This window comes from Stegodyphus dumicola, chromosome 4 (assembly GCF_044657685.1).
Source record: "Stegodyphus dumicola isolate Sdum_Otavi_A_Nest chromosome 4, ASM4465768v1".
Taxonomy (NCBI): domain Eukaryota; kingdom Metazoa; phylum Arthropoda; class Arachnida; order Araneae; family Eresidae; genus Stegodyphus; species Stegodyphus dumicola.
In genome coordinates, this window is record NC_140771.1 from 134048204 (window position 1) to 134065467 (window position 17264).

General features: G+C 29.9%; 1 protein-coding gene across 2 annotated transcripts in view; it reads right to left on the reverse strand.

Moving 5' to 3' along the window:
• LOC118193043 (poly(A)-specific ribonuclease PARN-like) overlaps positions 1 to 17264 on the reverse strand; it is a 125999-nt gene that overhangs the window by 58887 nt on the left and 49848 nt on the right. For both annotated transcript variants that reach the window (XM_035364082.2, XM_035364083.2), the window contains 3 exons: positions 6010 to 6178; positions 5631 to 5859; positions 809 to 943 (listed from right to left, as the gene is read on the reverse strand). In XM_035364082.2, the coding sequence (XP_035219973.1) occupies positions 809 to 943; positions 5631 to 5859; positions 6010 to 6178 (533 nt within the window). The remainder of the gene's footprint in view (positions 1 to 808; positions 944 to 5630; positions 5860 to 6009; positions 6179 to 17264) is intronic.

A 17264-nucleotide genomic window follows, 5' to 3' on the forward strand; every position in this document is an offset into this window, starting at 1 on the left:
ATTTTGACTATGTGTAATGTATGCTTTATGCATGCGTGCATTGAAAGAAATGTTTAATAAAGTAAACAAATAAATATTAAGCTTTTTTTTTTTTTTTAATTTATTAAATTTTGATACTCTTTAGATCGCAATTGCTCTTTATTTCATAAATCATGATTTCATATTTTTAATTGTATAATTTCTGCATGCCATCTTACCAGATTTAAACTGATGATCTATAATCCGGAAAAATCAATAATCCGGAATAGCTGAAGTCCCGACGAGTCCGGATTAAAGACTTTTGACTGTAATGTGAAATTCTGGTTACATCCAAACCATAGTCACCCTTGTATAATATTCCGAATACTGTTCTACTCATGGTTATTATTTTCAATATGGAACAAAATTCTTTGTTGGTAGTGAAAATTTTAATTAAATACTTCTTCTTTTGTCAAAATCAAAAAATTGTTTCACAAAACTACACTCTATGCTTTTTATTTTTTCTGTTTTAATGAATTTTTCTAAATCTCAGTTAACTTTTTTGACTACCTTATAAACACATACATATATATCTATACATATATGCACATTAATAACTAGTAAATATTTTCCTTTTCTCTTAACTCACACAAAGGCCTAATGAAAAATGACATCATTAAAAAGTTATTTTTACTGGTTCCTGACAACTATTAATTACACTGCTTTAAAACATACCACTGTTTCAACAGTACGGATTAAACATTAAATAGCTTTCCCCAGCAAGATTATGAATAATTTACAAAAAATGTACTTTTGTTATTAATCAAATAAAACACATTAAAAATGTTACCTCTGGTAAAGGATGAAAGAATTGGTCCATTACATGCATAATATCAAGTAACATATTATGACCGACTACAAGCTTTTTTGATTCAGCTATGCAATCTAATACTTTGCGAAACCCAACAGCAACATCTAAGTCACCCTAAAAAGAATAAAATTCTCATTCGTGAAGTATACACTATCAAAAGAATATTAGAAATTAAAATTTCAGAAAAAAACAGAAATACATATATATTGAAACTTTGTCCATTACAAATATCGAAAAATATAATATTCAGTTTATCATCAGAAAATTTTTATTGATAAATATTATATTTATTAATAACAGCAGTAAAAATTTTGAAAGCAACAAGCAAAAATTTGTAACCTTTCCCTAAACACTTTTAACAATATGAAAAAGTTTAATAATTAAGCAAAAAATTTGGACTGTGCTTGAAGAATACCAACAATAAAATATATAAACAGGCGCTTGATGCAATTGCTTTAATTGTTCTTGCATTGCAAGATAATTAATTCACGGACAAATCTTCATCTACATTATGAAACAACACATTTAAAAAATTTGATGCAATGTCGTATGTTATTCATAATCTTTTTTTTTAGCACCTGCAACTTAGTACACACCCTTTTATTATAATACCTCTCCTCATTAAGATCTTATTACAAGCACATCTTAATTACTTTAAACATATTCTCACAGTCGTATGCAATATTTTTCTCACCTGATAAAACACTATCTAGAAGCTGAACGCAGAGTGAATTAATTTGCACCTGTAAAAAGTATATCAGTTATACGTGTACGTATATGACACAAACATGTATTATATTGAGGTTTGAATCAATAAACTTTGATTACAAGAGTTTTGGCATTGAGTCCATTATAGTCTATCTTGTCATAAATTTCTTGCCACAGATTGTTAACATATGCCCATGTTCTTTTGCTAGAAGGACTATTCATAAGATGAGCAATTAAGATATACCACTAATATTTATTGTTACAGCTAAGAAAAACTATCTTTATGCCCTGAAACAGAGGTAAGGCAACCCTTGCATACAAATACATTCCACTGATTTCAAATGCTACTCAAAGTCTGGAATATTCAAAACTGCTTGGAGGCATTTACTGCACTGTGACCTTTTTCCAACTTTCCCTTGATATTTTCTAATGTAAAACAATCCTCATAATATCTTTTAAAAATTAAAAAATTTCATATTTATAACTTTATGTAAAGATTTTCCTCCAAAACACCACCTGAAACATCATTTTTTCTACCACCTCAAGAGAAACCCAATTTTTATTAAAGTATTGCTCCATGATTCACAGACGTGGTTAAAAAATTTGCATGTACAGAGGTTTTCTACAAAATATTCCCAGATGCTTTTATAAACTGTCTATGATTTATTTCCTACAACTTTTTTAATCTTCCTTACCTTTGAATTTAAGAAAAACAAATATATAATATTTAGCAATCAAATCTCCCACAAATACTACAACATTATTAAACAATTTCTTCGGAATTTATTAGTCCAAAGGGGATTCGACCCTGAAGGACTATTGTTTTTGTTTTGCGATTTCTCATTGAATAACTATAAATGTCCGTTTCACTTTTCAAACTGTTGCCACCAAATATTAGTCTTGCATTATATTTGATGAAATTAAATAATAAAAAATCTACATAAATGTATGCATTTTTCTTGCATTGTGATAAAACAACAGTACATAGAGCTAGCGAAATTTGAATGACGTAATCCTACTGCAAATATGGGCATGTGGAAGCCCAAATTTGAAATTTGGAATTCGTTTTATTATCGATTTCATATTTAGTAAAACTTTTAACAAATTTTTTAGTAACAAACTCAACGATTTGAAAGCGAGCAATGGCAACAATCTACGGGGAAAAAAAAAACTTTTTATCTCCAGCTCACATAACTGTGTATCAAAAATTCTAGATAGGCTCAATTTAAAATTATTTTGCGACATTGCTATTGAACTGAAATTTATGGCCTAAGTGCGAAGAACATGATATTTCATAAATAAAAGTAACACATAAAACGTTTAAAAAACGCCCCTTTGGACGTAATTTGAAATCTGAAAACTTTCAGATTTTTTTTTTTTTTTTTTTTTTTTTTTTTGTATATGTATTTTATTTTTGGTCTCTGCCTAGTTGTCTTACAAATATAATAATAATGGTACAGTATCATTATTAGTACAGGGCTATACATACACAAACAAAGGGAGGGCCTTTTTTACTACCTTGTACGAAGTAAAAAGGAAGTATTGTAATTGCAAAAATTTTAAGCATCATATTTCAACGAAAATATCCATTTTGAATACTATCGAATGCAATTTAATGATGGTTTTGCATGACATCCGTACGCAAGGACAGAATAAAAGACTCTTTTCCCCAAAAAGATTATAAAACTGATTTAAAATGAATTCTAAAGAGAAGTTTTCATGGCATCCGTACGTACGTACGTATCTCACGTAACTCGAAAACAAGTAGCCTCAAAATGTTAAAATTTTATATATAGGTCTGCTATAACATGTAGATGTGCACCTCATATTTTAATTGTAATTGGCCACACCAAACACATATAAATATATGTATATATATATATATCCACTTTGTAAACCGGCTCAGTGATCTCAGTTTCTTTATTCTTATACGTTTGTAAGTTGTACGTTTTTTACTTTAAAAGCGATTGAATTATTTTGTTCTTATCTTCCGGTCAAAGTTTATGCCTTTAGTAAATCTGCATGCAATATTTGTGGAGTTATCAACAATTTAAAAGTTATTTAAGTGCAGCTAAGTCTAATGAATTTTGAGATGGCGGACACGTTTGTTTACATTTCAAACTTGGTAAAATAGCGGATTTGTTGCCAATCTAGAGAAACTAAGCTTCGCAACAACAAAGATAGTGCCTTCTTTTATTATTGCGAATTAAATCATGCTTAATCCATTTTGGAATTTATTGGAGGAAATAAGTGTTTAAGATTTAATTCGTAATTTTTAATATAGATATTTTGTGTTTTTATGTATTTTTGCCTTGTCGGGAAGTGAGAACTGAATTAATTGAATGAAAAATACTGAATCGTCTGTAAAAAACTGTTTCTCTTTTGTTTCCTTAATTTCTTTCATACAGCGTTTTAGATTTAGTATCGTATTTGAATAGAACATGTGGCAATGATTAGATAATTCTTCAAATGATATAAATTTATATGCATTCTGATTTATAATATGAACAAAATGTAACGCTATTAAGTGAAGCTAGAGCCAGAGTGTCGCTGTGGTAAACAAATATAGTGAATTTTAAAGAGTGCATTTATTCTATTGTGGTTCATGCGATATCGACAAAGTAGATTTAATTCAATCCAATGCGTTTAAATGAAATACAGAAAAATAAATGCGTATAATTTAATATTCTGCACAAGGAAGTCATGCGGCGTACACATCAGATTTTTTTTTTTTTTTTTTTAAAGTCACATGCGCAGGTTTTTGCTAAACAAGACCTTTTTCACAAACAAATTGGGGGCATTTTATGATTATCTGCATTCCCTGAAAAGTATTTATGTGGTAATGCAGTAAGTCAACAAAATATGCAACACATGCTGTCGTGAAAATATGCAGTTTTATGGCAATTTAGGTATGCATGCACATGCAATAGATTGAATAGAGAGCACTGATTTCCACCTTTAAATTTTATTAGAGCTTGTTCATCATTAGTGTTTCTTCTTGGAACAATGAGTGCTTTTCTTATTATTATTATTGTTGTAAGGAATTATTATGGGACTGTGAAATCTGCCAGCTGATTAAAAAGTACTGCAATTCTTCAGAAATATGAATTTGCTCAACAGTAGAGAATGCAAAAATTTGCATTCTACAAAGCTGCATTTAAATGACTTGAGTTTTATGGAGAAAAAGTTGTGCAATTCTCCAATGTTTTCCTTAAGCAAAAACATGTCACTGTACATGGGAAGAACAAAAACGTATGCACGATGCAAAAATTACATCAAGATTTCTTAAGAAAGGTGTAAGTTTTAACATCCATGTTTCTTGCTTTAAAAAAAAAAAAAAAAAAAAAAAAACATTTAATGCTCTTTTATGGAATTCTTAAAGCACTAGTTTTTAAAATATCTGTTGCCTTTTGTAAATTAACTTGGCGAAAAAATAGTTGCCAATGAATTTGCACCTTTTTAAAGAGGGGTGCAAATAATCAGAATACACCAGAAAAAAAAAAAAAAAAAAAAAAAAAGAGAGAGAGATAGAGTCCTTTTAACTTTTCTTGTATTTGCATCTTATATGGCACTTATGTATCACTGAAAACACCAAATGATAATTAATAGCATTTACTACTGTGACATCACAACTTACTTTTCTAAAGTATTGCCTATTTACAAACAGTTTGAACAAAGTGACTGATAGAGGATCATAATAATTTGAACCAAATGACAGGACTGAAGAATAACATTATTTCCTTGATTAAACTACTGACTGTTTAAGTTCATAATTTTTACAATATTTTGTAATCTTTCATTAACAAAATAAATGTCGTATCTGAGCAACACATAAAATTACATGTTTGAAAAAAATATACCTTTGGTTCAATCAAAGAGCAAATTTAATGTTAAAAATTCAACATACAATTTAATACAAAACACATACATTTAATACATGTAGAATTTAAACAGAACTTTAGGGCAAGCCTTTAGGGAAAAAATGACAAAAAAAAAGGGTGTTAAAAGAAAAAAAGTGGCAAGTATTTCTTGGCTCAGTTCAAATCAAACAGTCCTGAATATGCATGATTACAAATATCAAATAGAAATTTACCATATCATTTATCTGTTTCAAATGAAGTTTATCTAATTTCTCCTCACTGGTTGTTTTCACAATTGTAATCACTCGTCTATTTTCTGCATTCATGGATGATGACATTTCTATGCCAGTCTGATATTTCATTTGAACTGTTTCATAAATTAATTTACGTCGATAGGAACTGCAGGGTTCTAACTGAATCACCGTTTCTGAATCATTTGAAATAAAAGCATCAACTTTTTCACTAGGAGAAAAAAATTTTAATGAGCAACTTAATAAATTTAACAAAATATACACTAATTTAGATGAGCTAAATAAACATATTTCATACACATTTAAAAACATAAAATGAAATGACCATATTTTATAAAGTAAATAGACTGAATCCACATACTGGATTTCAGCAATAAATTGTTTATGCTCTTCAGGAACATCAACTTCTTTCTGCCCATTTGTTTTTGCCTTTTGCTCAGAAGAAACTATCGCTTCCTTTTCAATTTTATGCCTGTTTCTGAGATAGCCTCTGATTTTCTCTTCTTGAAGTGGATTAAGATATGAAATACCTGAAATATGAATTCAGATATGGAATAAAAACTCATCAATTAAGATTTTTAGATGTAAAATGCATAAACTACATCCCAGTAGTTGAAAAACTAATAACACGCTCCCCCAAACAAAAAACTACATACCATCATACATTCAATCACCATTTTTTGAAGAATAAATATATTTTTACCATACGATAATAAAATGAAAGAAACTGCAAGATTTATTGCATTTTTACAAAGAACAGCTTAAATATACAGTGATACCTCGGTATACATCCTGTTTGGAAGTGAAAATTTTTGCTTGGTACACGATTTTGTTTGAAATATAACTCAAGTTCAGTAAGTTATGACTGTGCATGCCCTACTTGTTTACTTATTTCGAGATCATGGTATGACTGACTACCCATAAGCATCAATAAGTCTTATGCTACTACACTGTAAACAACTCACACTAAGATTATAAATTTTAAAGTAGTTTTGTGTTTTCATGTGTAATTTTCTTGTAAATTCATTACCAATAAGTTTTAGGAAAGTTAATAAGAAAAATCAAACAACACAAAAAATTGTTAGAATCACCATGGAGGTGAAAAATGAAATCATTGAAATACATGAATATGGCATGTGTACATTGGACTTGGCTACAATATATCGCATGCCAAAAATGATGGTGTCAAGGATTGTGACAAACAAAGACGCTAGCTACTAAATCGGAGAATATCCCCAAGGGGGTGAAAACAATTAGATGTTAGATTGTTCTTAGGACTCCTGTTCACCCTCTCAAGGAGAGGATAAATCGAAAATTTACCAAAGGACACTATTAATCCTTTAATGGTATGATCCAGATCATCTCATTCTTTTATACAGGCTCCTTAACGGTTCGTTACGGAATATTGTTAATTTAAATGTACCCTTGAAAATTGACAGTCCTGTGTTTTTGTAATAATGAAAAGATACGCCAAGAAGGACTAGCCCAGACTTTTGTATCTCTTCCAACCCCCCAATACCTAAGGGACGAAGGTCCACGCAACCCTGACGACAATGGGTGATAGCTGTCATTAGCGTTGCGAGACATCTTCTTGATGCTTTGAGATAAAGGCCTTACACTGACTCTAAAGAAACAAATTTATCACCAGTTGAAAAGTGAATGTATATATAAAAGGAATTAAGAATTTCCGTTTTCAAGCAGTTACTGAATTAAAAAAAGAAGTTTTTTCAAAATAAACTTTCATTTATACCTAATTAATAAAATCGTTAATCAATTAAAACGAGAAAAATAATATATCGTAATTTAATGGGAACACGAGATTAAAAAATTCTCTTTAAAAAATACTTTTACAAACTTATATCATCAATAATAAAAAGTTTGAACAAACGAGGCTCTCTTGATAAATTTATAAATGTTATAGTTTTGACAATGCGATTTGCTTATTTGATTTTGTTATTTAAGAACCTATTATTCTTGTTATAAAACTGTACAGGAATTATGCAAAGGGGCTTAAGTAATCTCTTATTCCTATTAATCTATATGATAAATTATTTTTTCTTCTTTTCAGTCTTTTACTTCCAAGAATCCTCTTACCTCAAATAATCGAAAAGGTCTATAAATTTAAAAAAATTCGGCCAAAAATTTCATTCAAATTTTATTTTAAAAGCTTTTTAATGCTCTGTAAAATGATGCAAATTAAAATTTTTTGAGATTTTTAGTTTATTCTTTAAATGGAAATACAAGCAAAAAAAAAAATGTTTTCAACATCAAATTTTATAAAACTCGTTTTACCATGTTGTATTATCATGCCTAAACAGTGTGCATACAAAATTTGAACTCAATAGCTTATCGAGAAATAGTTTAAAAATTAATGACGAGCTTCTGATCATAGCGCAAAACACTGTGAGTGAACTGAATACAGGTTTTGAAACAAACTTGCCAACTCTTTAATATTATATTTTTAAACACTTTGGGAAGATCGGTAAATTGTTGATATGGCATAACCGTTATTTTTATTACATTCTTGGTATTATGAAACATGTATGTGACATTCATATGTGATTCCCGACAATTCTGTTCATTTATCAACATGGTTACCTTTGAAAATATTGTGATGCTCATTCTATATGCTCCAGTATATATGATACACATTACTAATATTTAATTTTCTATTTGCATACAGAAATATTGGTAATACTGAGAGAGGTCGACAAAATTTTCGCAAATATTTAATTATTTGAGTTATATAACTACTTAAGCTAGCTCAAGTTGTCATTTTTGTAAGTGCCATTTTGTAAAAACAATCCTTTCTTTAAAATTCCTTTTTTGCCTCTCCCCCCCCCCATGCTTAATGACTTTATTACCTTTTGAGGAATGAAAGCTATGAAAATGAAAACCTAAGTACTGAGAAATAAATGCTCTACAACTACAGCTTTTAAGATTTTAGCAGAATTTTTAGGAACCGTAGTTATATAGATTGCAGTAGAAATCGACACAGTTTATGCCAATCTGGAAGGGCATTGTCTAATTTTCAGCTGCTTATGAGTGTATTAAAAAAGCTTTCACACTTAAAATTTTAACTACCTTAAAATATTTATAATTGCACTCGATTTTATGTACACAATTTTTTCCCCTAAGATTTCTTTAAGAAAGAAAGAATTAAAATTGCATTTAATGCAGAAAATTTAATGGATTTGGAATCTGTGCAAGAGGATGAAATCTATCATGGAGGACTTTCTAAGGAGAACTAGATCTCATTCACACTGAATGTAGAAAACCCAAGAAAACTTTCATGGAACAAGCACGTTCACCAGGATTTGAACACAATGTCGAATTACCAGTGCTCAGCGGCTTTAGCGCTTGACCACGGAGGGAGAAGATCAATTTAAAAATCTTGTTTAGAAATCTTTCATCTTGATTTAGTGTGACAGGTGCCATAGTTTGAGGGTTAGGATTATTTAAATACAGCAAAACACATGAGGACTATTTTGAATCTATGTCGAAATAACAGTATTTAGCAGTCTTATTGGCTGCTGATATGGCCATAGTATAATATGGGAAATAACTATTACCAGACTGTATGGTTTCTAAATTATGAAATACAAAAAATTCACTTCTGAGGTTGTCTTAAATTCAAATTAAGTTTTTTTTAATTCTAATTAATTTAATTATGAAATAGTTCATGTGATTTGAGTCATATTCAGATTGTTAACATTAGTGTGGTTTTAATGAACGATTATTTAAACCTGCATTAGACAAAATTTAAGTTTCATGTATTTTAGAACTAGTCAAATAATTACATTACATTAAAGATTACTGATGCAAAAACATATCTATGTTTGCCTCAACTGTAGCTGAACTGCAACGGGGGGGGGGGGGTCTGTAGAAGACTTTCTGAGGGAAACTGGCATGTTGTTGGGCTCTAAAAATAATGTAATGAGTTAATATAAAAATGCTTTATATAAACTAAATGCCTAATTTATATGTGTGTATATAAATAACATATAAGCAGTTTAATATTTAAAATAATCTGGAACAATTAATCAAAACAATCTACCAATCCAAATCCTATCAGCTGCAGTAAGTAGAGCAACAAATTGCAAAATTATAGCATCAAAATATTAAACAAGCCTATAAAAGCTTGTTTAAATTTTATGAATATGAAATTTAAACATTTATTTATGAATAAATAAATGAATTTTTTTTAATTTGCATTTTGAGTCGAAAAAACAAATCATTTAAATACAAGCAGTCCAACTAAAAAAATAATGATGTATGACAATTTAAAACTCTACTGGGCAGGGCAAAATGATTTTCTGCAAATATGTAGTATCAAAATCACAAACAAGCAAAAAGGCTTAACAATCTAATAAAAATTATTCTTTATTTAAGCGGACAGAGTTTCCAAAAAACCAGAAACAGAAACAATCCAATAACTGAAAAAATAATAAACACTTAAATTTTGATCCAAAACAAACATAAAATAAAAAGAAGAGATAGTTCTTATATAATCTGCAACATTAGGCAGGGTTGCCACTCAAACAGGACAATAAAATTCCCTGACTTTTCCAGGTGTGTTTAAAGAAAATTCCAGTCTATTCGCATAGTGCGCGCTAGTTGTGCTAAAGGTAAATTAATTACTTGATAACACAAAAATCTGCTAATTGCATATGACTTATATACATATTACCCAAACAATTACTATTATGACTACAACAGGAGTTATTTTCCATTTTCCTCAATAGCTTTCATTTACAAAAGAAATTAAATAAGTACAATGCATTCCATCTAAAACAAAATCAGAAATGAAATTTGTTGATTTTTCAATGCAATGTATGAACTTTTAAACATAAGATTTTCTCCACCATTAATTGTGATAAAATTATGTCATGAATGATATTAAAAAGTATTATACATAAATTCTGGAATGGAAGTTATTGTTCACAAAATGGCAGTGCGGGGCCCATTCATATCTATCCTATTAAATAATATATAATAGGCAAACAATCATCTCAGTGATATTTCAACACTTGCTAAATTCTGAAAGGTTAAAAAAGCATTTTTTTTTTTTTTTTTTTTTTTCTGATGCGAAACTGTTAATATAAGCATACATAATATATGTTAAATGTAAATTTTTATTAGAACTAAAAAGAAGACATTTAATATATTTCAACAACGCATTAATAGAAAAAATACTAATGAAAAATAAGCACCAAATTAGATTTCTTGTTTTAACTCTGCAATTTGCAAGTCAATTGAAGAAACATCTCTGCTCAATTTTTGTTTTTGTTTTTTTTACTCCAAAATTTTAATCTGTGCCTGTGCTTTTCTTTTGTCTAATAATATTTTTTTTATGTTTATTATCACATAGTTTTTTGTCTTCGAGTGCTTGATGATATGCACCATGAGCAGATCTGGCATATCGAAACATGTCAGGAGTTACATTAATATTCATCACACCTCCATTTACTTTTACAGCATCATAAACAGTTCGCATTGCTGTTAAAGAATTTTCCTGGAGATTTTCCACCAACCTATCATTATTAACTGAAAAACTACTTTCTACTGTGGCATTGTCATGTGATAAAATTAGAACTAGTTTTACAACACTCCAAAGTTCTTTAAAATCTGAGTTATTAATCACGTCGCATTGCAGCATAATTAACAAAAGTCTCTTTCCAAACACCCTTACTTATGAATAATAATTCTTTAAACTACACTTTTGATTTATCTGCAACTGTGGAATTTATCCATTCACTTTCATACAGTATATGCAGTAACCTTTCCATCCTTTTCTCACATAAAAATTCATTAGATGTAATGGAGCTTAGTAAATTCATTAGCTTAGGATCTGATGGAGAAATGTATTTAACTAAGCTATATTTCAATGGGCTTCTTTCAAATATTTTTGATACCAGCTTACCAAAAATGTTCTTCACCAAGTTCTGAATTCTCTTTCATTAAGATCAGATACTCCACTTTTAGCTTAACTCGCACCAGCAGCAATAACCACATCTATATAGCTTAACTCGCACCAGCAGCAATAACCACATCTATATCTGCAACATTACAATAAATGTTTTGATCCAGAATATCTATTTTTATCAGTTTTTCAGGAGTTTTTGCCTCTCGCAGCATATCTCTTTTGACAAATTTGGAGAGAAGATGACTTAGCATACTATGGAAAGTTGTATACAGAAAGGGGCACAAAGGATAAGCTGTTTGAAATGGCTTTAGAAATGGATGCAGAACTCTTGCAACAGAAATAAAAAAAAGAGATTTTTGCCAAAAGTAGCTTATCTTTAACAGCTTCTCTCAGTCTTTCAACTGACACAGTTTTTGGTACTTCGGATGATTCTACATATTTTTTCACATGAGGAAAAATATCAATAGCTCTCTCAGCAACAGGTATGTTTTCACACCATCTTACTTCCCAAAACTTTAGTGGAAAAGTCGTACAGTTAGTGATGGCAATATAGTCTGCTCACTGAGAAGGACTATCTTTAAATACTCTATGCATATTTTTAAATAATGCACTTAAATTCCAGCCAGCAGCTTTATGGCCAGCCTCTAAAGGCACCATGAACAACATGCAAACCACAGGACTCAATATCTAATATATGGCATGCATCATTATTTGATAAATTTTCTTTCAAATCTCTGAGGAATTTAAGATTAACATTTGGTCCATCCAATGATACTTGCAGCAATTTTTTTTTTTTTTTTTTTAGTTCTGAGATTTGTTCAAAGAAACTTCTCAGAAGGTCATTGGCAGATGCATGTCCCAAAAAAAAAATACTGATTGTACTGACTTCATTCCTCACACTGTCCCAAAATCTAACAAAAAGGTCCATTTGATCTCTCTGGACAATTCTATTTAACGCTTCATCGAAGCAAATTACAAATTCAGTTTTCTTAAGATCAGATATGAGCATCTTTTTGAAGTATGGAGCTAAACCAAATGACACTAAATATGACATTTTTGTATGTCCCAGGGTCATAGCTTTAGCTTTATTGCTGTCATCAAACATTTTCTGGAACAGAACAGCAGCATCATTAAATGCATTATAAGAAACAAGTTTCACAGCCCACAGTAATTCCGCAGCTAAAACTTTGCCCTTAGTTTCGAAGGAGTTTAAATTTGATGATTCAGCAACTAATGCGGAATACTGCTGTGTTTCAGAAAAGTTTTTATCTATGGAGAAACAGTTTTTTGGGTTTTCTGAGTTCATCTTCATAGAAATGATTTTCTTATGTTTTACACTGTTTATGTGACTTGTGATTGCTTTCCTTCCCATGTTACTAAGCATGATATTTTTTTTTTTTTTTTTTTTTTTGTAAAATGTGCATCTTATCATGTTAGGAGCTTTTCAATAGGTTGCAACCATGGACTCCACTGATGATTGAGATTAGAATCTGCCCAATCTGGATTAAAAAAATGTCTTTTTTTCACACATTTTGCAGCTAACGGAAAGAAAGAAATCTATTTAATATTTTTAAATAAATTCAAATATTTTATACTTATTTAGCAACATATATAAGTTAAAAATATGTGCACTAAATTTCATAATGGATCTTATCATACTGCCAGAATTAGTTTCACGAGTATGCCATACAATACAGTCAAAAATCGTTAATTCGGACACCCATAATCCGGAATGATCTATAATCCGGACCTCAAAGCTACAAACTTTCTGCACATGCGTCATCTTGACGCATGCACGTAAGACCTTTACGGCTGCGAATATGCGTGTGCGCATGCGCAAAATACGTTTACGAATGCACGTTTAATGTATAACGGACCGTATAAGCTAAGCTAAAATTATCTAATTCAGTTAATGTTGCAGATTGCGTTGTTCCTTAATCTTCGAATTGGATCCGGCTTATTATTTTTTGCAGACTGTTAGAGCAATTTTATAAAAGTAAGCTTGAACTTTCGATTATGTCAAATAGAATTTCTGATATATATTTACTAATATGTAAAGGATCTACAAAGCGAAAGTATGTTTCAAAGTCCATTAAACAAAAAGTGGAATTGCTGCAAAAAATGGATAAAGGCATATCCTTTGTTTATCTAACCATTCCGAAATCTGTTTATCAATTTCACGCTGCTCTGTGGCAAGGGGGGGGAACGTCGCAGCGTGCAATGAATTGGAAGTTGATCTGTCAGCACTATCCTTACCTTCAGGGCAGATGTTTTTATTTTATTTGGCTTATAATTCCTTACTAAATGTAGTACTTCATCTCAATGTACTCCGTCTTTGATATGATTTAAATCAAATTCCTCATCATTATACTTCGCTTCCGATAGCGAAGAAAGTGACACAGAGGTTATTGAAAACGAAAAAATTTCGATTGATAAATTAGTCGGTATTCTCGTTACAGCAATTATAGGACTTGAACAGCGGAACTTTGTAACTGAACAAGAAATTATGTCTGTTTATAGAATTAAAGAGAAAGTATACAAAAACTAAGCAACCTAAACAACTTACATTGAAAGAAATGTTTAATAAAGTAAACAAATAAATATTAAGCTTTTTTTTGTAAATTTTAATATCCTTTAGATCATAATTGTTCATTATTTCATAAATTACGGTTTCATATTTTTAATTTTATCATTTCTGCATGCCATCTTACCAGATTTAAACTGATTATCTATAATCCGGAAAAATCGATAATCCGGAATCGCCGAAGTCCCAATGAGTCTGGATTAACGACTTTTCACTGTATTGCCTGAAATTTGAAAGTATTAACTAATAAGAAATAAATCTAGAAGGAAGAAGCAACATTAAATTACATGAATAACATTTAAATAAAGTTAATTGAAGATTAAAAAGTGAATTACAATAATTAACGGTATTTTGTCGAATATAGTTATATTGAATGGTTAGCCAAGATAACTTGTTATTATTTTGTTTAATTTACTGCAAAATAACAAGGCATTTATGAAAAAAAAAATTGTTTAAAAGATTTTGTTTTGTACAAGCATGGGGGAAGGGCAGAGCAAAATTGAAAATTTCAAGCAAGAACAGGATTGATTACTTATTTTTACTACATGAAGTGTATAAAAAAAGAGGGGACAAACATTTTAATATTTAAATTTTGTTTCTGAATTCGGCCACAAGTTTTTCTCAAAAATAATTTTTAAATGCGAATTATTTAAAAATCGAAACAATGGAAAACCGAATTCAGAACAAAAAAAACGAGGAGAAAAAAGAATATTTTGTCATTTACAAAACAAAGTCATTTTTTTTAATGAAATTTATAAAGTATTAGATTTTTCTGCGTAATTTCGAAGTCTGATAATCATAATATATACACGCCGCCAACGATATTGAAAAGCTTAACAGTTCAATTTGATTTGTTTAATACTGCACAAAATACGATTCAAAAAGCAACAATAAACTTCTTCTAAACTTAAAAATGCACTGCATGAATTCTTATCATTTTAACAAGTGAATACAATAGAGTGTTAAGTAAACATACATTAAAAAAAAAGTTAATAAGATGTAGAAGATTACAAAATTTAACTTACCAGACTTTTTAACTGAAAACAGAAAAACGAGCTCTCTTAACCACGAGGCAGAACTTTAAACTCTTTCTTCCGTTCCACATGCACATGCGATTCTTTGTGTGAGCCTCTGAATTCAAGAGGTTACTGGAAACAGAGATACTGAAAACTTTCTTTGCCTTTCTAAAAGACAATTTGATTAGCAATGCGAAAATTGGCTCCATGCCAGCTGCCCGAATGACGCGAACACAGTACATAATTCGTTTGATCGTTTTTAACAGTGGCGTGAAAATCACTTTTTGAGGGATTGCCGTTACGAAATTCCCTGACTTTTCCAGATTTTGACTAAAATAGTTAAATTCCCTGATTTTCCCATGACTTTTTTGGTCAATTTTCAATTTCCCTGACTTTTTCCGGTTTTCCAGGTAGCATGGCAACCTTCATCAGAGCAACAAAAGTTTTTGTAATTACGGTTGCATATAAGTATGTATACTTATCAGTATTAATGGAACATTTTATCAAAAACAATTTTTTAATTTTCGGCAATTTTTAGTGTTTTACCACTGAGCCCTGGTAGATCGGCCTACTTCCAGATACTGAGGAACGGACTGGCTGCATGGACATTTCTTGTTACATGAAACGAATGTAAGTCATTTTCTATTAATCCTATCCAAGGGCATTTTATCTTTTAGGTGGAAAGGCTTTGACTGCTTTGCCATTATTCATTGAAATCAAAGAACAATAAAACTAGTTCCCTAATAACGACAAAATCTAACACCAGGAAAAGAAAGAGGTGATAAACAGTTGTTAAGTGAAAGGGTCTTTGTAAGTGGAAATGTCCTACCTGTGGCAGCCGAATACTGGCAGTTCGACCTGGATTTGATCCCAGGCAGAAGCTTTGACTGCAGGATTTGTTTTCCTGGTTTTCCATATGTGTAATGCGATTACAAGTCAGTTTTCCTATGAAAATCCTTCATAAAAGCATTCCTCACCTTAAGGAAATAGCCCTTATCTACTTTGTTATTACTCTCTAATAGTTAATAATATAACATTTTATCCTGTAACAAGAAAGCTTGCTTTAAATTTAATATTTATAATATTAGGGAATATTAAATTTTTAATTAAAATTTAAAGTTTATGAATTAAAACTGTGATAATTAACTAAATTTTTGCAGACAAATGACTCAAATTCTTATTAAATAAGTTAAAATGCAGTTATAATTTAGAATTAAAAAATTTAAAGGTAATAATATTAATAAATTTGACATTTGTTAAATATGTAACTATTATTCAACTTGAATATCAATATTGTGTATTTCTTTTGAAGCAATTAGACATGAATCAGAGACTGAATGATTTTAAGATGAAGCATTATTAATAACCAATAAATAAAAGAAAAATGCATGTAATTAGACATAATTGACATCAAACTTGGTCAAATGTATTTCATTCTAATAACAAAAATGTTGAGTATGCACCCCTTTTCATTGTTGTACCTACAATATTACTATCAGATATTATTAATCGTGAAAGAAATGGAATATGTTTATATTACTTGATAAATTAAATAGATATATAAACAGTACAATAATAATAAGTATAGTACTTTTGGCTGTAACAGTAATAAGTGTCTTATTTCTTTATTTCTGACCCAACTTAATAATACTTAACTCACTCAATCAGTTAGTTCACAGGAAACATTCATAATTATATATTTATTTCCATAAAAATTTCTAAAGAAATTAATTAAAACTATTTATTCGACCTATAATCCCATAATAGACTTCTGTATTCATAAATGTGATTATAAGAAGCCTAAAACAAAACTGAAATATCTTGTTATCTAGGCTATCTTGTTGAACAGTTGTAGAAACTCTAATCATTAATTTCTACTTCATACAAACAACTCAGTCATGGAAGAAGTCAGGGGAGGGTAACGTTTTTACAGAACACAAGTTGAAGTCTATATTCTTCAACATTGCCCCAAATAACCTGAGGAGAAAGCCAGGAGGATCTAAGCTTAATATTAGTCGTAAAACTGAATACACGTCAGTTTTACAACTCTCTCGTCTTGGATACTTAACAGATGGAAAATAAATGGGGGG